Genomic DNA, 24735 nt, shown 5'->3' with positions numbered 1-24735 from the left:
GCTGCTGTTCAAACAGCAAGTGGTTTCCTGCCATGGAAAGCATACCTAGCTTCAGAACCCTAGGAATCTGCATTGAATTTCTCTTCTTGGCCTTGCCAAAGACGTCACACAGCATCTTTGTCTACCATAGACATCTCAAGCTTGATCAGATACACTGGCTCACATGGCCCGCAGGGCACCTGACACCCAGCCTGGACCTGCTACAGTGGCCTCTCTTGCTCTGGATCCTACTCAAAACTGTGAGCGTTTCAGATTACCTCACTAATGGGTCAGAGCAGAATTTCCAAGTGCAGTATCTGCTCTCTCCAACCTAGTGCCGTGCCTCTTTCTTAGTGCTGGGATGCAAGGTGCAACAATTTGACCTTTACCTAGGAGGGGAGATCCCAGAAAGCCTCAGGCCATTGGACCTATTAAATTTTTTCTAATATGGCAGCCCTTGAATTTTCTTGGCATGCATTTGACTTCCTAGACTGTCCAGAATACTTGCCATTTCCCATTCACCACATCCTGTTAGTATGATGTCATCAATATTCTAGACTAACATGATGCTCTATGGGATGTCAAGGTCCTTGTGGACTCTATGACAGAGAACAAAAATGTTAACAGCCTCAGGACATGAAATGTAGAGTGCTGTCTTTACCACGTAAAAGATAACTACTTTTGCTCCTTACTAATGGTTATTGAAAAGAACACACAGGCTAGATTAATAGCTGTATACCAAATACTAGAGATGTGTTGATCTGTCCCAGTAAAGGTTCTACATCTTGCACAACAGCTGAGATTAAAGCTACCACTTAAGTTTTCAGTGGTCCACTGTTAGCCATCACAGTCCATTTCGCTGTAGGAGGCACACAGATCAACTGAATGGAGATACAGTAGAGACTACCACTCCTACCTGCTGTAATTCTGATGGCCATCTCTGCGTTTTCTCTCGGTGTGCTCTATTGCTTCGGTTTATTACCTTGGCCCAGGTGTAGGGGGCGAAATTTCGGAGGCTCCCACTTGGCCTTTCCCTCTGTAATGACTCTGAGAACTTAAAGGTTACCACCTGCTTTTTCAGACTTTTAAAGCAATTAACAAAAGCCAGCCTATTCTGCAATCCTTAAAATTACTGTTGCCCCCATGTTGTTCATTTGTCACCACTGCTACATATGTCATTGCTTCACTGCTCCATCCGTACCCAATTCATATCTTGGTCCTTATCACCATTTTATCAATGAGTGACCAGCTCCAGAATCCCATCCGGTGTGTCTAATCTCTAGGGCCAGTCTCAGTGTCAGTGTCTTAGCCGGTGTTCCCTCCAGAAATCAGAGCCTGAGACGCGAGATAATTGACAGGTAGTCTGTTTTCAGGTGTGGTGCCAGGGAACAAGGGGGCAGCTCATGGAAGTGTCTAATTATGGGACCTTCTAAAGAGCCGTGTAAAATACACCACACAATTGTCTTCTCAAGGGTCTGAAGAGGGGCTTTTATCCACTAGCTCCTGTGCTCCATTAGTTAATGGCTGTCCCATGGGGTGTTAATTCCTCACACTTCCAGGCTACACGTGTAAATGCCACACTCGGCTTACGAGAATCCCAGGGTGGAAAGCAAGAGGGGCGCAGCTGAGGCCAGGAGCTGTTGGAGGTGGAGCTGGTTGCTGCAGCAACAACTGGAGTAAGAAATGGGCTGAGAAAACTGGAGGCCGGGGGCGAGACAGTGTTGTTGGACTTCAGGCTTTGACCTTAGCTGAGTTTCAGGGAAAAAAGGCAGAAAATCCCACTCAACATTTTGTTAAATAAGTGTAAGCGATCTTTACATGATACTGGAAGATCCCTGTGTACTTGAAATAAAAAGTCACCACTAACAGCACCAATCCCCAATTTCCTTTGCTGCTTGTATTATCATTGCAAAAAGAACCATGGTTTTGATAACACCAAGCTTCTTAGCCTGTCAGCTATTCTTTTTATAGTCTTTCTAATAGTATTAACTGATCTGAGTTGATCTTTTCCCAAAGTAAATTCTTAGTAAAGCTTGGACATGCTCAAATTTTAATCCAAATGACTTTTAAGAACTCAAATCCACATATAACTTCATTACTAACTTCTTTCATACTCATCTCATCCAAATGTAACTGCCTGTTTTGGTGTTGTTTTTAAACTCATTACTAGATATTTTGGAACTCTCATTCCTCAGAAGTTCCATCTTGTTAATATTTCAATCAGTGTTTCCTTTTTTAGTAAGATTTGAAATTCTATTTTTAACTAACCTATTTTTAGTGAGATACATAGTAGTCATTTGTAATCTTGAACTCTAGAGTTTTAAAGTGGAACATTGTTTTTTTATATTTAGAAAAAGTCCTTAAAATATTTCTTGTGAACTGTGGAATCTTTTTATACACTTGTACGATTTTAAAATATATGTTTAATTTAAATATATATGTTTAATTAAAAATATGTTTAATTTAAATTTAAATTAAATTTAATATAAAACATGAGAGCTACACAGGGCTAAAGATAAAAATTTTACTGTCAATATAAGGTCCTTACAAACATAAAGTGGAAAAAAGTAGGTCGGCAATTGCACTTCACAATATCCCTTGTAGAGGGCAGCAGAGAGCTTAGATTTTTGTTTTTTCTTTACCCATAATAAGGCTTTCCTAGCCTAAGTTCCAATTGCTTGTTATTGTTCCAGACAAAAGTAAATAAAAACAAATATCTATACCAAAAAAGTAATGATTATTCTTCAGCTTTAATTTATTTATAAATTCTAGAATTCTAATTTCACATTAAAAGGAGAAAAAAGGTAAGTAGGGTAATAGTCCTTTTTCTGTAGAGAAGGGAAACAACTTTCTCTTTACCTTATTCAAATTTTAGGAAAGGAAGCATTGAAGGCTCCATACAAACAGAAGAACAGAGGCTATAACTAAACCTGGTTTTTGGAGAACAGTAATTTTATCAAAAACTTGATTTCTTAAACAAAGCTGCATTATTATTTTTAGATAACACAGTTATGTTTTTAAGTTTATAAACTCTAGATTTTCTACACAAAGACACTCAGCCAATCTGTGTTTCAATTGTAGAAAGTCATATAAATAATTGCTATTAATAACGTAATCAGTAAAGTAAACCATTGATTGAAATAGGATCTCTTCTAAAACTTAAGCAGCTGGAACTATTTTGTTACTATCGTTTTATTTACCTGCCTGTAATACAAGTAATCTCTCTACTGTGGTTTTATGCTTTCCTTCTCTATAAGTGGTTGGCAGTTATTTAGCAAAACTAGCCTGGGACTAGGAGATTGGGTTTTAAACCCAGCCCTGCTCCTAACTCATAGAATGACAACTAGCAGTGCCTGAGCACTGAGCTGTACAGACCGGTGCTGAAGGTGGTACATGGATTGTCTCACGGGGAAAAGACGTTGCAGCCACAGTTGAGCAGACCAGATTCAAACCTGTCCAGCCACTGATGACCCATGCAACTTGGGACAAGTTTCTTAAACTTTCTGAGTTTCCTCCATCTGTAAAATGAAGGTAATAATACATACTTCATAAAGTTGGTTGAATAAGATAATATGCATAAAGCTCCTGGCACAGAGTAAGGACTCACATTTCCTTTTTCTTTTTCCTCACTGTCCAGTTTCCTCCTAAGAAAACTGAGGAGGATGAATTAATGATCACAAAGGACCTTTTCAGCCCTCGTATTTTATAGAGCATTGTTAGAGTCAAGATTCTCTCAGGCTCATGGCTCAGAGTGCTAACTGAACATCCCTTGTCCATTGTTGCTTTTATAGATGCTGTCTACAGTTGTCTAAATTATATTTAGACCACAAACCTGAACATCCAAAATGAAACTAAGATTTTAGGTTTGGTGAGCTGGGATTTTTCTACTGGGACTATCACTATTAGACCCTACTTGGCTTTTGCAGGCTATTTCTGCATTTAAGACTTCTACCTTTACCCTTCGGATCCTTACTGAAGGAGAGAAATGAGAGATATCCTTTCCCCTGGTTACCTTGGCCTTACCTCTATCAGAACTAAATAGAAAAACATAGTTTGGAGAAAGACATCAGGTAAGAGACCATGAGAATGCCCTAGCAACTTCTTTCCTCACTCCCACTCTGCGTAAGTCCTTTATTCCCTTATGAAAGCGAGTAGCCATAAAGTATTGGCCTTACTTGCAACCATTTTTTAACTGATGAAACTAACTGAACCAGACTACTGGGTTCTTATTAGCTCTGAGGGCTTAAGCAGATCAGTGTTCTTACCTGTAAAATTACGGAACTGGATTCCGTGATCTCTAACGTTCTTCCACTTTAATGCTGTATAGCATAGAACTACCTACCACAAACAGCCTCTTAAGGCCAACTGCATCACACATGTTGCCCAGGTGTGACCTGGTAATAAAGAATAGTTGATGAAATATAACCAATCACCATTACTTTTTTCAAAAGTCTAAAAGCAGAAAGACAAATTAAGAACATCATCCCAAATGCAAAACACATTGGTGTTTATGTAAGGGCAGCGTTCTTCCTTCCTGCAAGAAGTAACACTGTCCTGCGAACCTTAGTAAATTGTTTTTTATAGATTGTCATTATAGTCTATGCCCACTGTTACTCTGCTCTATTCACTCTTCAAACCTCTGTGGCTTCTCTTTTGTCTTTATTCTGCTGAACTAGCACACTTGAGGTCTTCATTAAACTTGTAATCACTAAACCCATGAATCTTTTCTTACCCATCTTAATCTTTTTGCTGTAACTAACACCTTCCCTTGGCATCTCTCCAAAGTTAGATCCTTGGGCCTCTTTTCTTTTTGTCCAGATTTTCTCCCCCAGGCATCTCATTCACTTCCAAAGCTTCACCTCTGATCCCTGTGTCTCTGACTCCCCAGTCTAAATCCACCCTCTGACCTCTTTAAGTCCTTGTCCAACATTTCCAGGTTCTAGCTCAGTGGCTTTATTTGCATGTTATTCCACCACCGAAGACTCAGTATATCAAAATGAAACCCAGAATTTTCTTTCAAAGCTTATTCCTCTGTATTTCTTTATTTGCATTAACAGTTACCCTTCCTAAGTTTACAGTCGTTGGCATCTTTGACTTCTTGCATATGTTGTCTCTTGCATATATCCTTTTCCTTTCCCGCTGGCCCTACCTTAGGCAAAGTTCTTGATCCCTGACTGTGATTTTTGCATTATGGTTCCAGCCATCTTTTAAGCCATCTTAAACACCACCTTACAACATACCTCTCATTATCTCTCTCATGTGCTCAGTAAAACCCTCTGCTCGTCTGTCTTTATCCACAGCCTGTGACCTCAGGCTGTGAGTTCGCTTTTCGTGCTCCTTTGGGAAAGCCTTGCACTTTTCCCTTGCTCAGATCTTTGAAAAACATAACATGGCCTTCAAGGCACTGAAACAACATGTTACAGCCTCTTCCCTAGTGTCTTTGCCACCCTCATCTCATCTCCCAGAAGTGGTTTCTTCTCCTGAACTCCTTGCTAGCTGTACAGCTTATTTTGGACTTGTCAAAAGCTGTCTTGCATTACTTATCTCTTCGTGTGGCCTAGCTTTACACAATGGTCTGTTAGCACTTTAGGAGTGTATATGAAACCTATTTTTTTCTATCACCCATAGCATCTAGAATAGTGCCTTCTACATAGATTTCTCAGGTTTCTCTGACCCTAATAAATCCTAAGAATAGAAATGTTTTTGCAAATTATCAGCATCATATCATTCATAGTAGCATATGGTTAAGAGGAAATCCTACTTTTTGAAATAGAATACAGTACTTACTGTTAAAGAAGAGAATCTGCTTTGTTGCAGGCCTACCAAACCAACAGAAGTAGGGTTGCTTCATAGAGGCAAGGCTTTAGACTAGAAATTGCACTTACATAATATAAAAGCAAGGCCCCTGGATAATTAGGCTTTCCTTTAGTATATACATTATTTAACTCTGAATTACAATTTTCTTAAAGTTGTCAAGTTGTCCATTCTAAATTATTTTCTAGGAAATAGGGTTTTACAGAAAAAGTATCCCTGTGTGCAGCTAAGTACTAAGAAAGGTAACCTAGATATGCAATTCATTTGTCTTTGGGAATGCTTTTTAAATCAGGAAAAGCCTTACAGTAACCCGGTTTCCTTTTCCCCTCTGGTCTCACTATAGAAATTCCAAACCTCTTGATAAAGAGCTTTCTCTGGCAGAGAAAGCGGAGAGGCCTAGGTGTGCCCCGCTGTCAGTTAAGGGCGGTCACGTGTCCCTCGGGTGCCCGCCCACTAGACCCGGCCCAGCCGGCCCTGCCCACAGAGCCTGGAGTGCTGCTGGCGTTTCGAGCGCCCGCAGAAGCCGACGCTACGCCGGAGACTGGGTGATGGCTGCGCGGGGCAGCTGAGCGCCCAGCCGAGCCGAACCGGGCCGAGCCGGGAACTTCCCTGCAGGCGGCCGACTCCGGGAGGACTCAGGCTGGGGGCGTGAGGGTACTCGGAAAGCATGGTGGCACACGATGAGGTCGGAGGTCTCCTACCTATTAAAAGGACTATACGAGTCCTCGATGTGAACAACCAGTCCTTCAGAGAGCAGGAGGTGAGACTTGAAAAGCCAAAGGAAGGTTTCTGACTCCACGGAACTTTTTAACAGTTTATTAACAGTATATTGTTAAACTTAACTTTTGATCTCACTGAGTATTAAAATGTATGACTTTGATTTACATGCAGGTTTGAAATGTGTTTAGGAACTATTTATGCATAGCGTAGCTTGAGTGTACACAAACTTTTATACAAAAGAAAAACATTTAAAATGTATATGCTGTTCAGTTTGGTTAAATTGGTCACATTTCTGATGCTTAATACAGTTTTTTGTTTGGTTGGGGTTTTTTGGTTTTGAAGGGGTTTTGACCTGCATTTATTTGTATTACCTAGTAAGTCTTAAGAACTGCTTTGTGGAGTAAGAGGAAAATAAGAATCCCTTCCTTGCAAGTTAGTGCTAGTGAACAAAATGCCATCTGACCTAGTGTTCATTTTTCTTTCCACGTCTAATAAGTTCATTATGTGTGACTTTTGTTCTTAAGAAAGCAAAATGTGTTAAAGTATTTAAGCCAACGAACCATTATTTAGGTGCTTCTGCCCTCCTTGCTTTAATTACCTAAGTCGTTGTACTTTTTTAAAGTCTTTATGAACATTTATCAAAATAAGTGATTTTTATGCCATTTTATTTAATTTTGATAGTTGACTTAATACTGTGTGGGCATTCTATTTATATAGCACACCACAATATATATACACTCCATGGTTATACTATATTATTCTTATCTTCACTGGGGTGATGGCTTTGTGGCTGTATACATATATCAAAATTATCTAATTATATTTTTTAAATATGTGCAATGTATTGTATATCTCAGTATAGCTGTGTATCATACATACGCACACCTTTTGGTAGTTAGAATAGCTGCCGTCTTTCAAAGGTTTGCTTTTATTTGGTGTGATTTGGCTTTGTTTTTGTTTTTCTATTTGTTTGGTTTTGGCTTTTGTTTATATGTTTCTGTTTTCTCAAAAGTGGTCATCAGTGTAAATACTAAAACTGAACTAGTCTTTTGAACTTGTCTTTTTGTTTGGTATCAGACACCGGCCATGTTTTGGCATACCTTTATTCCAAAGATTAAAAACACCAGGAATGTGGTCAGGTTTTTAGCAACACAGCCTTAAATAAATAACTAAATTTGACTATTTCTATTACTAAGAGGAAAGGGAAGACATCCTGTGAGATAACTCATCTTTATCTTTTTATAAATAACTTTTTCTTTTCATTCTTAAAGTTCTCGCCAGGTAGAGGAGAAAATTATTTATCTAGTAACCCAAATGAGTAAACCCAGACACATGTTTTTTTGTGTGTCTTGATTTGGTTGACTCTAGAAGAGACCCTCCTGGGATATATTCTCTTATGTGACATCATTAGGAGAAAAAAAACGGTTTTACAAAAAAACTGGGTTCACAACAGAATTTTTCCATGTTGTTGTTTTTATGTGCAAGGTACATTCCAGTAAAAGACTTGAAATTGATATTAACAATTTTCTGTTTATAGATATCCAGAAAATATTTTAAGGCATAAAATCTGACTACAACTGGATTAGTAAAATAAATAGATTGATTAAAAACTCGATCTCAAGTCAGATTCCCTGTAACAATGCATGTGATTGCCTGGCTAAACTAGATAGTGTGGTTAAAAGGTAACCTAAGTAAACAACATAAATGAATATTACAGTTCGTAAAGTGAACTCTAGCCCTGGTGAAAGGTTGCCTACAGTAGAAAGTTCCTTGAGCATGTAAAACTTGTTGGTGTTCTTTATCTATTCCCGGAGGTTTTCAGATTGTCTTTTGAGGAGGGTGTGTAGTTTCAGTATCTGTACTCGTTCTTTAAGCTTCTTGTATTTACCATAATGCTGTTAACAATGCTCCAAAACAAAAATAAACAACCACAGCAGCAAAACCATTATGAAAGCCTTATTCTGGGTGATGGTAAGATAGGTAGAGTCCTACTCCTCTCTTCCTTCTTTACCTCCAAACCCTGTACCTGCATTGTGTCTGCAAAGGGGCAGAGGTGGGCAGAATCCCAGCTCTCAAAACACCAAACCAAGATAAAGTGGCTCATCTAGACCTCTAAAGAAAAACTGCTTTTGGTTGTAGCTCACATGGACCAAATTCTAACCTATAAAGAGACAATTTTTTGTCCCTACCCTACAGGTGACCTATGAATGCGTAGTTCATAACACTTTTCCACAAAAGTTGTCTGTATGATTTTTTTCAAATAATGTATTTATCCTGAAAGTCGTGAGCCATATTCAGTATTATGCCTTTACATTTCAGTCATACTTTTTGAGTTACTTTATTCATTAAAATTCTTCATACTTTTGAAATAAATATATATGCTAAAAGTTTGTGTTGCGTCTGCCAAACATTCATCACATATGAACTTTTAGTAAGGCAGGAAAGTTACTCTTGGATCTTAAAAGCCTGTGTGAAAAGTACAAGGTGTCCTCCCACCCCACCCCCTCCCCCATGTACTTCCTGATTCAGCACTACTTTGGTACAGAGAGATTTAAGAGTATCATGCTGTACTGACTGAGCTAGCCAGGCGCTCTTACCAGACGTTTTAGATTAGATACAGTCCTGAGACTAACATCTCCTTTGTGAAGAAGTGAGACTATAGGTGGGTTTCTAAAGGACTGTGGAACATATTTAATAACAAAATACTGCTTAGCATTATATCCTGCCACCCCAGAGAGACAGAATCCACATTTCGGAGTTTTAGTTTCAGAAAGATGCTTTAGATATATTTACATTTAATTATCTAAATCTAAATTCTGTAGTTTTAATTTTAAATATCACAGTTTTAAGTTACCAGGAAATTAATAGTTGTACTGATCCAAAGATAAGAATTTTTTGATTTTATGTATTAAATTAGATATCAAAATTTCTTTTCCTTCCAGCTAAACTAACGTTTCCTTTCAAATTCACTGGGAAGAGCACCTTTCCAAAGACTTTTAAATTGAAATTAAATATTTTATGATTTACTAGGAAGTCAAATTGGTTACGCTCTAAACAAGGAAGAGGAATTAACCTCTTTCCAAACTATGGAACAGAACTTTCTGACAACTGCTTTGTTTCTAGTTGGCGTTGGCATATCTTACTTTGTGAGGTAATTATATCCCCATTCAAACAGAAGCGTCTTTGTCCTGTCTTTACTCAAGACAAAGGAATGCCTTCTGCCGCCTTCTGCCCATGCATGTGTCGCTTCAGTCTCGCACAGATGGGTCTGGTAAAGGCATCCACACATGGCCTTGGCCACACAGTGTGTCATTTTACTACATATCCCGGAGGCTTCTTTTTCGGTTCATTTAACATTGGCACATTAGTGGCTTTATAGTCACAGTTTTACTTTGGAGTTAATTATTTTGGCAGGGGAGGGTTGGTCTACAGCACCACCTCTTAAGGACTCAGGGGCCTGAACTCTGTTGGCTGTCCACAAAGTCTCCTTACCTTAGTGGGTCACATTCCCTCCTCATATGTGTATATACCTTTAGGAGCTTTAATAAGTCCAACTGCTTCTTTGAATATTCAAATCATTTACGTTTCTTTCCAGAGGATTTTAACCCTTTCTGCCACTTTACTTTTAAATTATTCTTAGGGAATTATTTTTACTCACTTTCCTCGTCTCTTTTTTATGACCAATCAATTCTTTGATTGGTCATATCAAAGAATTCTTAGGAGAAAAAAATTTTTATCTGTTATTTTTAAGTGGTAATTTTTATATATATTTTTTATCGTATATCCTTCTGAAGTCTCATTAAAATTATTTTGTCAAGTATGCCACAATTGTCAAAGGCACCAAATACAAACAAATAATTATGCTCCATAGACATCATAAAGGATAGGCCTGTTTTATGATCTGGCCTTCTTTATCTCAATAGCTGTGTGAGTCACCTAATGGTATGCCTCCATTTTCCTAGCAGTAAAATTAGAGTAATGCAATTTGTAAAATTTTTAGATCTTTGAATGATAAATGATGTTTGCTATATTATTATTTTAAAAACAATACATGTAAAATAATATGTCTTCTGAATTTTTATATTTTTTTTCCTTGAAGTTAATTAAATGTATGAAAGAGGATCTAATTATTTATAAATACCAACGTTTACATAGTAAGTGGAAATATTCCTAAGAAAGAATGTTGGGCCTCCCTGGTGGCGCAGTGGTTGGGGGTCCGCCTGCCGATGCGGGGGATGCGGGTTCGTGCCCCGGTCCGGGAGGATCCCATGTGCCGCGGAGCGGCTGGGCCCGTGGGCCGTGGCCGCTGAGCCTGCGCATCCGGAGCCTGCGCGTCCGGAGCCTGTGCTCCGCAACGGGGGAGGCCACAGCGGTGGGAGGCCCGCGTGCCGCGAAAAAAAAAAAAAAAGAATGTTAGTAATAGCTAAAACTTAGTATGCTCCAAGAACTGTTCTGAGCCCTTTAAACATACGTTAATCTTCATAACACCTTTATAAGAGAAATTCTAATATTAACCCCATTTTACAGATGAGAAAACTGGGACCCAGGATGTTTCCTATCAAGTGTCCAAACCAGGATTTGGGCCCAGTCAGTGTGATTCCAGAGGCTGAGTGTCTTCTTAACCACTGTCCTAACGGTGCTAGAATACCTCCACAACAGGGACCTACCTCACTGCCTTTAGAGATGACCCATTCCAATGTCAGATGCGTTCATTTAAAAGCTATTCTCTAACTGAAGTATTCAGGAGTAAAATGATAGAATGTCTGGCATTTGCTTTAAAATATTTCAGTAGAGGCAGAGATGAAACAAATTGTTATACTAAAAACCGTTGAAGCTGAGTGATAAGTACATGAGGTCCATTATGCTATGCTCCCCTTTTGTGTATGTTTGAAATTTTTCTAAATAAGGAAGTGTTTTTTAAAAGTTACTCTCTATATTAAGCTAAAAGGTTCTAAAGGATTTTAGAATCTAATTGTTTGTTTTAATTTTGGTTTTTTTTCTGTTTAATGATAGTATGTTATGTTCTCAGAGTGATGTTCAGATATTTGACTGGCCTTTCTTATACCATTTATTATTTAATAAATTACTGTTATTCATTAGTGTTCTTTGTATTTCAACAATGAAAAACAACATTCATTTTCAGAGTTCCATGTTTCTGCATTTTATACTGTACAAATATCTGGTTTTTGAGAGGGCTTAACTTTGTCCAAACTTGTTTGAAATCATTACACCTAAACACACATTTAGTATAACTTGTTTTTGTTTTCACAGGAGCCAAGCAATAAAAGAGTTCGACCTCTAGCTCGGGTCACATCCTTGGCAAATTTAATCTCTCCTGTAAGAAATGGAGCCGTCAGACGATTTGGTCAAACCATACAGGTAGGGACAAGTAATGTAGTGAGGGGACTTTTTATAGAAGCCTAAAATTTGCATTTTCTTTGAGTCATACAAACAGGTTTGTACTATTATACTTAAACATAACTTTCCTTTTTTGGAATATGCTGGTAAGGCATATTGTTGCCGGAACAATATTTATATAACCTCATTATATTAGTTTGTATCTTATATCAAAGCAAGATCTTGGATAGTTTTTATTCCCAGAGAGAATTTTGACTGATAAATATTTTAGAATACTGCTGGATAGAAGCTTGGATAAATGATTGTTTTATGCATAGAGAAATTCTCAGAACCTTGCTTTTAATTTGTCTATTTTTTTTTAAAGAAAAAAAATAATAATTCCTGTATCCTCCAAACCTTCTTCTCGTTCACCTCTTTCTTTTCTTTTCAGTCATTTACCCTTCGTGGTGACAACAGATCCCCCGCTTCTGCCCAGAAGTTATCCAGCAGATCGACAGTCCCGGCGCCCACCAAAAGGAGAAGCAGTGCCCTGTGGTCGGAGATGTTAGACATCAGCATGAAGCAGTCTTTAACCTCCAGAGAGATCAAACGTCAGGAGGTGTGCCATGCTCAGTAGCAAGACCATGTGTACTGGCTTAAACTAAAAAAAAAATAGACCCTGATTCTTAAACATATGTTTTGCCAGAGGAATAGCAAACTAATGCCTATGGCAAGATAAACTTGCATTTTTGTACTTGAATGCCGTTCATAACACATGCTGAGTGGCACCTGTGATGGGGGGTGGTCAGTTTAACATCCAGTTTAACAACTCGGATGGGGTAGAATTATGAAACCTACTGCATCCTCTAATTTGAGATTCCATTCTGAATTACAGTTTTTAGACTGAGTCACTTTAAAACGTGCCGTTCAAAACATCAGTTAAATGGTAAATATCAGTTGTGTATAATTTTTGTTTCTCAAAGGGAGGAGTGATCTATGATGTTTGCTGGATTTTTTTTAGGCAATATATGAAATGTCCCGAGGTGAACAGGATTTAATTGAGGATCTCAAGCTTGCAAGAAAGGTCAGTAAATAACTTTCTATCATGCGCCATAGTTTTTAAAAATTACATTTCACAAATTCTAAAGGATGATTTTCTTACCTTTAGAAGTTGAAAAGTAGAGAATATCTACTGGTGAATACTTCTTTTAGATGAGGTTTATTAGATGCATCTCTTCAAATATGAATATCAGTAAGTCTATTTTGGGCTTAACATATACTTTAATTTCTTTTATGTATAAAATAGAATCCACACTAGTTTTACATAGTTGGTCATGCTTGCATTCAAGTACAGATCTCTCATCGTGTTTTATTTGCTTGATCTCTTTGTGTGACACATTTCTCCCCTCTGACAGGCCTACCATGACCCCATGTTAAAGTTGTCTATTATGTCAGAAGAGGAACTCACACAGATATTTGGTGATTTGGACGCTTATATACCCCTGCATGAAGGTAAGATATGCTACCTAATTTTCATAGGATTCTGAACAGCAGTAACAAGTAATTTTAAATCTAAACTTCTAACTTAGTGCTGAATATTTTTAAAACTTTTATTGAAGTATAGTTGATTTACAATATTATATTAGTTTCAGGTGTACAGCATAGTGATTAAGATTTTTAATAGATTATACTCCATTTAAAGTTACTATAAAATATTGACTACATTCCCTGTGCTGTACAATATATCCTTGTAGCTTATTTATATTATACACAGTAGTTTGTACCTCTTAATCCCCTGCCCCATCTTGCTCCTCCCCGAATTATTTTTTAAATAAACCTATTATTGGCATTTCTGCTTCTTTACACTTCAGATTTGTTGGCAAGAATAGGAGAAGCAACCAAGCCTGGTGGAACAGTAGAGCAGATTGGTCACATTCTTGTGAACTGGGTATGTAGCAAGTTGTTGCCTTCAGATAGGTTTATACAGATGTGCCAGACTTGTCATTTGTGATCAATATCACATTGATTTGATCCAGTTACTGGATTCTAAAATCAGATAAATAAGGCATTAAAACTGAACAAATTTACATAGCTGTGGAAGTTACAGTCTCTGTTTAAAAAATATTTCATGAATGATGCAGTTTCATTTGTTTTAAGAATATGTTCCTCCTTAGACAGAATTCCCACATTATATACCATCAATTATCTGTTTTATTCTCTCAGTTAACATTTGAGTGCCTTCCAGATGCCAGCCACTGTTCTAGGAGGGGTGACTAGAGATTCAGTGATAAAAGATGGTCTCTACATTTATAGTCAAGTGAGAGAACAGTCAGTAAATAACCAGTCTCAAGGCTGGTGAAGAATGTGAGAGAGGAGGACTCAGGTGTCCTGGGAATACAGGAGACCGGCATGTAACTGAGGCTGGGGGAAGTAGGAGGCAGGAGTCTTTGTTTGGATTTAGCCATATTAGGGAAGTTGAAAAAGGGCATTCTCAGATTGGCCCGAAATACTATCCAACCCCCATTATCACCTGCAGGAGAATTTTTACAGCTTGTTAAAACTTTCAAGAATAGCTATAAGTATTCTTTGGTAAATTATGTTGGTTTTTCAAATGTTAAACTGATTCTGAACTACTGTGATAAACCTCAAAGGATCATATAATAAGCTTTTGATTAAAACAAAAAAAAAGAATAGCTATAAGTTTTGTGTTTTGTATGCACAGTCTTACTAATGGACTAAATTGTAACAGGAACTCATTATACTTTGTTTTCTCTTATTACTCTTCAGTTGCCAGGCTTGAATGCCTACAAAGGCTACTGCAGTAACCAGCTGGCAGCCAAAGCTCTTCTTGATCAAAAGAAACAGGATCCAAGAGTCCAAGACTTCCTCCAGCGATGTCTTGAGTCTCCCTTCAGTCGAAAACTAGATCTTTGGAGCTTCCTAGATATTCCTCGAAGCCGCCTCGTTAAATACCCTTTACTGTTGAAAGAAATTCTTAGACACACTCCAAAAGACCACTCTGATGTTCAGCTTCTGGAGGAAGCTGTAAGTAGTCCAATAAATGATTCTTACGTTTTTCAAGTTTACATATTAGCTTGCCTGAGAAAGATATACAGTGATACTCTCACACTGTCTGCATGTTGAATCAGCACAGTGAAGTTTTCTGTAGTCATTTTAAGTTCTCGTATGATACTGCACTGTGCACTAATAAAGAGATGTGTAACACATAACACATTTTATATTTATATTTTAGTTAGAAGACTGGATTCTAATCTGACCTCTTCCATCAGCTAGCTATGTGACTTTGGGCAAATCACCCATTTGGCTGAGGCTGTAAAATGAAGGGACGGCTGAATTACCCAATTTCTAGAGTCCCTTCAAGCTTTAACATTTTATCATTTTAATGTGACATTTTAGTCCCGTAGGGAAACAGGATAAACTAATATGCTGAAAATGCTACATTGAATTTTTTTGATTATTTTTAGATATTGATAATACAAGGAGTTCTCTCTGATATCAACTTGAAGAAAGGTGAATCGGAATGCCAGTATTACATTGACAAGCTGGAGTATCTGGATGAAAAGCAGAAGGACCCTAGAATTGAAGCAAGCAAAGTATTGCTTTGCCATGGGGAACTGAAAAATAAAAATGGACATGTAAGTGCATTTGGACACTAACATGAAGTGAGCAGTTACTGCCCTTTTCCCACTGTTTAATTTTTTTCCACATTGATTATGAAGCAGGTTTGTAAAATAAACTCATCACATACTGAAAGAAGGTAAGTGGATTTTATGTTATCACCTTTGGTAAAGGAAACATTTGGTTTCTGTCATTACCGAATAAGTTAAATGTCTTGGTGGAGAATCAGTAATCATTTATTTTTTAGTTTTGAAGCATAAATCAACTTGTTTGGCTAGGGGTTCCTTTCTAAATTATTAGTTTTATGATGTTTAATAAAAAAGCATATCCTTCAAAAAAATTTTTGAAGAGTTTATAGTAATAGAAGTAGTTTTTAGCACTACTAAACAAATTTTTGCAGCAGATTGAATGAGAGCAAACTTGTTTTTTAAATCTTAATTACAAAGGTACCTGCTAGAACTAAGTATAAGCATGGGATGGTATTTTTATTTCATTATGTGCTTTTCAGAAGCCCAATTTGTAAGCTGAGGTTCTTTTTTGGAAAAGAGTTAATCTTTCATCTCTGATTTCTATCATGAGGCCTCATTGTTCTATAAAAGCTTAAATTTATGTGGGACAAAACAGAACAATTAACATTTTTACCAGCTTACATTTTTAAATTCTCACCCTGTTAGAAGACTGTGGTGTATAGTGCTGGTGTTTCCAGTCACGTTACCACCGACAGTCAGGTCTTTGTGGTGCGTAGCGTTTGCTCAGCTGCTGCTGAATCTAATGTTACACACGGATAAAAAAGTTGCATATAGTCTGTGATGACAAAAGCTCTCCAAGGAGAACATGCATAGCTTTAAATCACCATCGTTATGAAGTCATTTGTAAGGGGGATCTTAGTAAATCAATTTGATGAAATTAGTAAGATCAAATCAAGTTGTTTTTACAGTGGATTTCAGTCACTTAAAGTCACAAAGTTCCATATTTAGGAAGCATTTTTTTTTTCTCATTTCTCCAGAAACTCTACATTTTCCTGTTTCAAGACATCTTGGTTTTGACTCGGCCTGTTACACGAAACGAGCGTCACTCTTACCAGGTTTACCGGCAGCCAATCCCAATCCAGGAGCTGGTCTTGGAAGACCTGCAGGATGGAGATGTGAGGATGGGAGGGTCCTTTCGAGGGGCTTTCAGCAATTCAGATAAAGGTAAAAATACACGCTTTAAAATAGTTTCAATAATCATAAACTCAGTTTTAATCTTTAAGAATTCTGTCCCCACACAAAAAACTAAAAATGAAATGGGTTCCATCATCCTATACCTATTAACACTCCTTGAGTTGGCAGGTGCTGTGCTGCTCTGACACCAGCACATGTACCTAATAAGTAACATCTAGGCACTATGTAATGTATCTAACAGATGTGCATGCTGTATAAATACCAGCACCCATATTCACTTTATCTAGAATAAACTTTTTAAGTCTGATTTCCATTTTTTAATTTTTCTTTATCTAGCTAAAAATATCTTTCGAGTTCGCTTCCAAGATCCCTCTCCAGGCCAGTCCCATACTCTACAAGCTAATGATGTGTTCCACAAGCAGCAGTGGTTCAATTGTATCCGAGCTGCCATGGCCCCTTCCCGGCAGGCCACCAGCCCCTCCGAGCTGCAGGGCTTGCCGGAGCCCCACGAGGAGTACAGAGAGAACTGCCCCCCTGCCAGCAAAGCCAGGGCCCAGAGACGGGCGTCCACAGCATCCAGCGTGACTCAGGTGGAAGTTGATGGAGACACTTCCGAAAGTGGCACCCCGGTGCACACAGCAGACGATGCTAAGGGCGCGAAAGCGCCCCGAGCCCAGGCTGGCCTCCGAAAAGCCAGGGACAAAGCCCAGGTCGGTGGCAAGCGGAAAGAGACACTGGTGTAAAGGAAGCTCTGTGGTAACCAGGGGAGAGACTTTATAACTGTGTACAGTTGTTCTTTCTTGTAATGTGAGTATGGGAGCGTTGCAGGGTTACTTAATACCAGTCTTCACATTTTCTGTGTTTTTGGTTGGGTTTTGGTGGTTGTTTTTTATTTTTTTAATTTTTTTTAATGGCAGCTAAAGACATATATACAGATTACTGTTAAACTGCAGTCTTTTTTGTTCCTCAGATCATCTAGAACATGTAAGTCTGGTATTTTTAATCAAATGAAATACTTATGAAATGGGTTTTCTCTTCATTCTGCATTCATCATGACTTTTTAATACCAATTGTGATATTTATAATATTGGCCAAAGCTTAAAATTTTGCAAATACCAGGATTTTACCAGTGTTTATTTGATAAACTTTGCATGCAGAATTTGAAATTTTAACATCGGCATCTAAGATCTACTTGGAATATATGTTTGTAATATTTCAGAATTTATGTTGAAACATAAGTTCCTTGGAAAAACAAAACTTAATAGGTTTTCCATTTTACCAACTGGAATGCTTTTTATTAGTTTGTTTTTCACTGCACATTCCTCATTTTTCATTGATTTAACCTGCCAATTATTTAATTTTTTCATTGTAAAGTAGTTTTTAGTATTTGCTTTTATTTTTTTACTTTGATGCCTTTTCAAATTGGCATGTCTTTAAAGTGTTTTTCTTCCTTGATTAAAAATGTGTGTGTGTGTGTGTGTGTGTGTGTGTGTGTATTTTTAAATCATATTAACTTTACCAAGTGAAATCAAGCCATACTGTTTTTGAGCCAGTTAAAAAAATTGCAGTTTTTAAAGTGTAGTATTTCAGGGTTAGAACATACATGAAATGACTCGGTATATTCTGGACTACTGAAAGAAAACCACCTTAAGGATTTCATGGAAAGTTAATATTGTCTGAAAAGCAAGAGGGAAGGAAGCTGGTAATAAGTATTAAAAAAAAGGGAAAAAGAGTGTAGTTTTGTCTTAAAGTAAAAAATGTCTGGTTGTGTCAGACATTTATGAAAGATAGTAAAAGCTAAACTTGAGAGTGTGTAGTAAGTTGTAGAAGGCTTGAGGGAAGTGAACTGTATTTGCCTTGGTTTACAATACTTGCAAATAATGGGTTTGAAAAGAAAATGTGTTGAAAATTTGACCATATGAGATCAGTTTTGGCAGATGTATTCATAAGAGACTGGTGAATCTTTTACTATGAAATGTTTCTGTTCAAATGAGATCGTAGTCTTTAAGGCGGGGATGCTAAAAGCCCTGTGTCATGGCAGATTTGTAATGGTGATCAGCTCAAGTAAATGTTGACTATTATGTGAACTATATTTGGCCAGTGGAAATGAAAATTGAAAAAGACTGTAAATAGTTACATCCAAATGATTTCTCTGTATAAATGAATTATACAATTAAAAAATGAAAGTCACACACATAATCACCCTTAAAGGTTTCTTGGCTGGTGGATGTTTGGGGGACGTTTGCCAGAATGCGTTGGTATAGCAAAGGAGGTGATGGCAAGCCTCACAAAGTTCTTTTAAAAGTCATAAATACTTACACCTTTGAAATTCATTGGAAAGTAAGAGAAAGATTCAATTAGGTCAAGTTTTTTGAATCTTATTAAACCATTTAGAACACATTATAATCAGAAATAGCAGTTAAATTGAAGACAGCTGAACATCTGGCCACTTTCTGGATACAATAGTAAAGCTATTAGCAAAGCATCCTCATTAATTTGATTAATTTCAGATTTTAACTTAGGTATCTCAGGTTTCTAACTCTGGAAATTCAAAGTCAGTAGTGTAGATTATACCAGTGGTTGTGATCTGAAAAATCAGCAAGATTTCTAATCATTTCTAGAGATGCTATAAGATACAGTCTCTTCCAGAATTACCTTGATCAGCCTCAAGTTGTAGAAACAATAGTAGTTCTAATATTGTTAATGAAATGATGTTTTACTGAAAACTCTAGCTTCCTTGGGTTCACTCAAGGGAAAAAATAAGACCCAGAAACTGAATAATTGTGTAGAATGAACACTCTTCATAAATTGCATCTATATTTGAGAACATCTGATGATTTAGCCTAGTAGTTCTCAAGCCTGTTTGGGCATCAGAGTCACAAGGGGTACTTTGAAAAAAATAAGGGTAACTGGGCCTCACCCCCTAGCTCCCCTCCCCCAGTTCCCACACCTGTTTCACTGAGTCAGTATCTGGCGGGGTGGGAGTAGAGGGCTGATAATTTATACTTGTAAACACTCCCCCCAGTGATTCTGACACAGTGAATTCCTTGGGTCAGCACTTAGTAATCACTGGTCTAGCCAGTAGCCATTATGTAAATGCTATATAATAAGTACTGACATATATCTATTAGCTTCTCAGTTTGCCTTTAAACTCTTCAGAGTCTGAGTTGAAGTAAGTACAGTTTTTTCTTTTAACTTCTTTCCATGAGTGTGTTTGTATATTTTGAGCAAAGGGTAGTCTCTCTAAACTGAGGGCTCAACCTAGGATGTGTGCACACAGGTGGGAAGGGAAGCTCGGGTATCTGGATTAACTGTCAGCCAGTGGGACACCAGTGTCACTAAATCACCCTTGAATCTATTAAGACTGGCATTTCCTCAGCTGATCCAGGAGGCGACTGGCCACTCTTGTGCTGGCTTAGCTCTACTTTATGTTTAGTGCTTGAGTAAACGTGCAGACCCAGCACAGTACTTGGTTTTCTACAGTATATGTATGGCTAACGCTAATGTTACTGAATTCATTTTACAGCCATCTGCAAATGCCTGGCTAAGGCTACCATCTGTCAGTCTTGATGACTGAGATACAGACCAAAGTGGGCATCTCTCCAGTTCTCTTCCTTATTAGAACTCCTGCCTGTCCCTAAAGGGGAAACTGGTGGGTAGTATTGTCTGTTAGGGTTAGAAATCCTGGGATTCAAAGTAGGTGATACCTCAGCCTGCAAACTTGGGCTTTTCTTAATCAGCATTAGCGAACACCCTTGAAAGAATCGCATTCCTTTGTCCATTGAAGCTAATACCCGTGAGAGGAATATCCTAGCAAAGAAAATCTCCCTCAGTCCTAGAGTCTAGAACTTCCTAGATCAGAGGAGTTTGGGGTTTTGCTTGCATATTTGAGCAACTCCAGAACCAACTGCAAGTCTGAGGAACTTACCAGATATGGTGGTTTCCTCAGGTCTGGTGGTACGTAATCTTATTTAGCATGTGCGCTTTGAGACAATCGGAGCATCCACTAGGGTAACAAATAAATGTTTAAATTCATAGCTTCAAAATGATTCTGTAAGAAAAAGCACAGCCTTTTAAATCGCCTTTGGAGTATCTCATGAAACCAACTTACTCCGTTGAGAACTGATAAAAAAAAAAAATCAAGCATTTATTCTGCCCTTTCCTCTACAAACCGTATCTCAGGGTAACTGAACAGCTGAGGAATGGAAGATTTTCTTTATAGCAGTAGCCCAGCTAATCAGTGAAGAAGGCATGATAGAATATCACCATTTTGTAAGCCCTGGTGGATTGATGGATCTAGATTTCAGCCATTAATAAAGACCACCAGGGCCTCCCTGGTGGCGCAGTGGTTGAGAGTCCGCCTGCCGATGCAGGGGATACGGGTTCGTGCCCCGGTCTGGGAGGATCCCATATACCGTGGAGCGGCTGGGCCCGTGAGCCATGGCCGCTGGGCCTGCGCGTCCGGAGCCTGTGCTCCGCAACGGGAGAGGCCACAACAGTGAGAGGCCCGCATACCGCAAAAAAAAAAAAAAAATAAAAAAAAAAATAAAGACCACCAGACACGGCGTACCTCCTGACAGTGGTGCCCCCCAGCACCTAAGTAGTCTTGCCAAGAAAATCAGCCTGAGTTGCATCTGCAGGAAATTAAGACAAATGACAGTTTCTTCAACAAGATAAAACTGAAAGAGAAGGATGGAGGTATCTATGACTTAAGAGACATGTCAAACCATTGCAATGTATGGACTTACTTGGATCCTAAATCAAATTGTTTTTAAATGAGACAATCCGAAATATCCAGGATATACTGGATATTTAAAGTCCCCTAGATATGGGAGGGGGTTTATATAAATTTATTTATATTTGGCTGTGTTGGGTCTTCATTGCTGCACGCGGGCTTTCTCTAGTTGCGGCAAGCGGGGGCTTCTCTTATTGCGGAGCACAGGCTCTAGGCGTGTGGGCTCAGTAGTTGTGGCTCGTGGGCTCTAGAACGCAGGCTCAGTAGTTGTGGCACACAGCCTTAGTTGCTCCGCGGCCCGTGGGATCTTCCCGGACGAGGGCTCGAACCCATGTCTCCTGCGTGGGCACTGCGCCGATAAAATTGTATGAGGTCTGAGATTTCCTTCAAAATTACAGGGCAGGAGCATGGTTAGGGATAAAAATGAAACCAGATTGGCCAGCAGTTGAGAATTGCTTAAACAGGATGAGAGATCATGAGAATTCATTATATTCTTTGCGTATGTTTTTGAAGATAAGTGAAATTTTTCACTAAAAAAGCATAAGTTAAAAAGAAAAACAACTTAATGAAATTCCAGGATCCTAATGTTTCCAACTTCTCAATCTCTTAACCCACTCTGAACCCCCAGTCTTCACTTTTCAAAATAAAGGCAGAATGTTTATCAAATGTAGATGATTTGCTCTCTACCCTCTCACAGATACACAAACCTTTTGCCTAAATTCAACATATGTGTCCTCTGTTACAGTTTGGCAACAGGATCGGACTAATCTGGATTCTGGTTTAATCCACACAGCCTTTTCCTCCCTCTACCATCATCTGCTTCCTTCACCTGCCCTCTTTCCCAGGCACACGAACGTGTTTTCCACCCTGAGCTGAGGCAGTGAGAAAGATGTTCCCAGGTCCCCAGTGAAGCCACTCCATGCGGCCTGACCCTGAGAATTTCTAGCAAGGGCCAGCTGGTTAACTACATCCCTGACCCTTAAGAGAGGAGACAGCATTACAGTCTCTGGTAATGTTTGTGCTGCTGAGTAGCCCAGAAGGTGAGACAAAATCAGCTACCTTTGAAGAATTCAGCTAACCTTCCACGGAATTCAGATTTCTCTGTAGCTGCTGCTGGGGGCAGGGGTGGGGGTCTTGTTTCCCTCCTTCTCTGGGCAGGGCCAGGAGAGACAAATAATAAAGTTAGGCCTGGAACCTCACAGAGTTTAGTCTGATCCCCTCTTCACCGGCTGAGGCATCTGAGATCTGGAAACATCACATGACTCTCCCAGGATCACCCGGCGGGTGTGTGACAGAGCTGAGGTTAAAGGCCTGTGCCGGCCTGTGTGTGTTCCCTGAAGATGCCGCCTCTGCTGCCAGCCCACGGAGGCTCAGAGGACCCGCCTTGGAGGACTTCTGCAGACCTTGGAAACGAGTGTGTCATGAGTAGTGACCACAGCAGAGGTTCGTTTCTGGGTCGAATAGGCAGCAGGTACGACCCTGGTCAGTTCACCTCTTCACACAGCTCTGCAGAAACTGGTTTCATTCTGTTCCCAGGAGCTGACACTGTTCTCAGATCGGAAACCAAAAACCAGAGCTCTCTCCAGCCTTGATGCCTTATACTTCTCAGACTGAGTGCCATCTTCCTTGTTATGCAGGTGCAGGCTCAGAATCAAAGCATCACCCAGGGCCTCATAGCTGGCAGGTGACAAAGATGGAGCTGGAAACTGGGCTCGGACTGCTGGTGCTGTTCACTCCACTCACTGTGTTCACAACTTCCCGTCCCAGGAGGTCTGGGGGTGGAGGGATGTTAAAGCTGGGGTGTGGGGAAGGGGTGGCAGAGGGTGGCCTGTCGGTGTCCCCCCACCCAGGTGGCCGCAGGTGCTCTTTCAGTTTGAAAGGGAAGAGGGTGGCGCAGGGCTGGCAGAAGTGTTGGGAGTGAAGGGGAAGAAAAGATGTGACCCTGTTTCTCTGGTTTAGAAAATGGGGGGTGGATTGACCTGGGCTCCACGGCCCTGGCCTCTGAGCTCTCTGCTTGTGCCGAGGCCTCAAGGCCTGTTGGTCCCAGCCCTCCAACCAGGGTGCTGCCCCCCCCCGAACTAGGAAGCAGAGGCTTAACTGGACATTCCGTCTCCCTTTCTTTCCCCTCAAACACCGGCTTCTCTGCATGTTTAGAGACCCGCACCCTCAGGTTTGACCAGCGCCTGGTGTCATCCGCTGTGTTACCCACAACCTATGTGATCAGGTGGCTCCTTCGTCCCTCTGAATACAGGCCCAACTTGCTGCCTGGTGCCCGCCCGCCCCTGCCCAGCCTGCCTTCCCCCCAGCCCGCTCCCTCCAGGGCACAAGCCGCTCCTGGTGGAGGGTGTCTCCAGTGCCTCCCCCGACCCACTCTGCCAAATCCCAAACACGGGACCTGAGAGTCTTCGTTCTTGCTGTGCTCCGAGCACTCTGCAAAATCAGCCCCACGCCCCCGGCAGACCAGCGGGCACAGCTCGAGGACCATATGCGTCTCTCCCCACAGCTCCCACTGTCCGGGGTCCCCTCCGGGAGGCCTCGTCTGCCCCTCACGCTGGCCCTGAGCACCTGGAGCTCGCACTGCGGCCCACGTGGCCCTGAGCAGCATGTGCCTTACCCCTCAGCTTCCTCTAAGAAGAGCTGACTTAAACCCACCATCCCTCCCGTCCCCGGTAGGCCTCGCCCTCTGGGTTAATTCTCCAGATTCGGTCCCTGGGAGCAGGCGCCACCTTCCTTCCTGAAGGCCCTCATCCTCCAGCCACCGTGCCAGCACATTCCCCTGGTCCTCCTCCCTCACATCTTCTCTCCTCTGGGCCCTTCTCTTCCAGACCTGAAATGGCAGAGAGCCACAGGGCTCGGTCCCCAGACCTCTTCTTCTATGCTCCTGGGAAACCTGATCCATTCCCATGACTTTACTGTCACCAGTGCCTGACAATTCCCAAAGGACACCTCCAGCCCTCACCCCTCCCGTGAGCTCCAGACTCACCACCTGGCATGGCAGCCTCTCCCATGTGCCCACCTGGAAATCTAAGATCTCACGTTTGACGTGACCCAAGAGGACCACTGCTTGTCCACCCCTAATCTTCTCCCCCGCCACCCTGAACCTTCCCCCATCTCAGTAGATGACACCACCGTCCATCCACCCTTGATTCCTCTAATTCACTCACACGCCATGACCACTCACTCTGAGCCGCGTCACCTTGACTTCACATCACGTTCAGAATCCCACCCAGGGTGAGCTGCAGTAAGCTCTGGTCCCTACATTCCACTCCTCGCCACTCAATGCACCCTCCATACAGCAACCAGAATGATCTTTCTAAAGAATCAGATCATGATAAGTTATCAAATCTC

At 40.3% G+C, this 24735-nt stretch overlaps 1 protein-coding gene across 2 annotated transcripts in view; it reads left to right on the top strand.

The window, feature by feature from the left end:
* NET1 (neuroepithelial cell transforming 1) overlaps positions 1-18923 on the top strand; it is a 54822-nt gene extending 35899 nt beyond the window's left edge. Inside the window, exons 1-10 of one of the 2 annotated variants that reach the window (XM_082617073.1) lie at positions 6300-6553; positions 11785-11892; positions 12302-12469; positions 12872-12934; positions 13266-13362; positions 13722-13798; positions 14638-14895; positions 15336-15506; positions 16496-16682; positions 16989-18922. In XM_082617073.1, the coding sequence (XP_082473199.1) occupies positions 6461-6553; positions 11785-11892; positions 12302-12469; positions 12872-12934; positions 13266-13362; positions 13722-13798; positions 14638-14895; positions 15336-15506; positions 16496-16682; positions 16989-17395 (1629 nt within the window). In that variant the 5' untranslated portion in view covers positions 6300-6460 and the 3' untranslated portion in view covers positions 17396-18922. Of the gene's footprint in view, positions 1-6299; positions 6554-11784; positions 11893-12301; positions 12470-12871; positions 12935-13265; positions 13363-13721; positions 13799-14637; positions 14896-15335; positions 15507-16495; positions 16683-16988 lie in introns of those variants that run through there. The other variant, XM_082617072.1, reaches the window with a different exon arrangement.
* The last annotated feature ends 5812 nt before the right edge of the window (positions 18924-24735 follow it).

This window comes from Mesoplodon mirus (genome assembly GCF_964341445.2).
Source record: "Mesoplodon mirus genome assembly, chromosome: 4".
Lineage (NCBI taxonomy): Eukaryota > Metazoa > Chordata > Mammalia > Artiodactyla > Ziphiidae > Mesoplodon > Mesoplodon mirus.
This window is presented reverse-complemented; position numbering and strand designations above follow the sequence as displayed.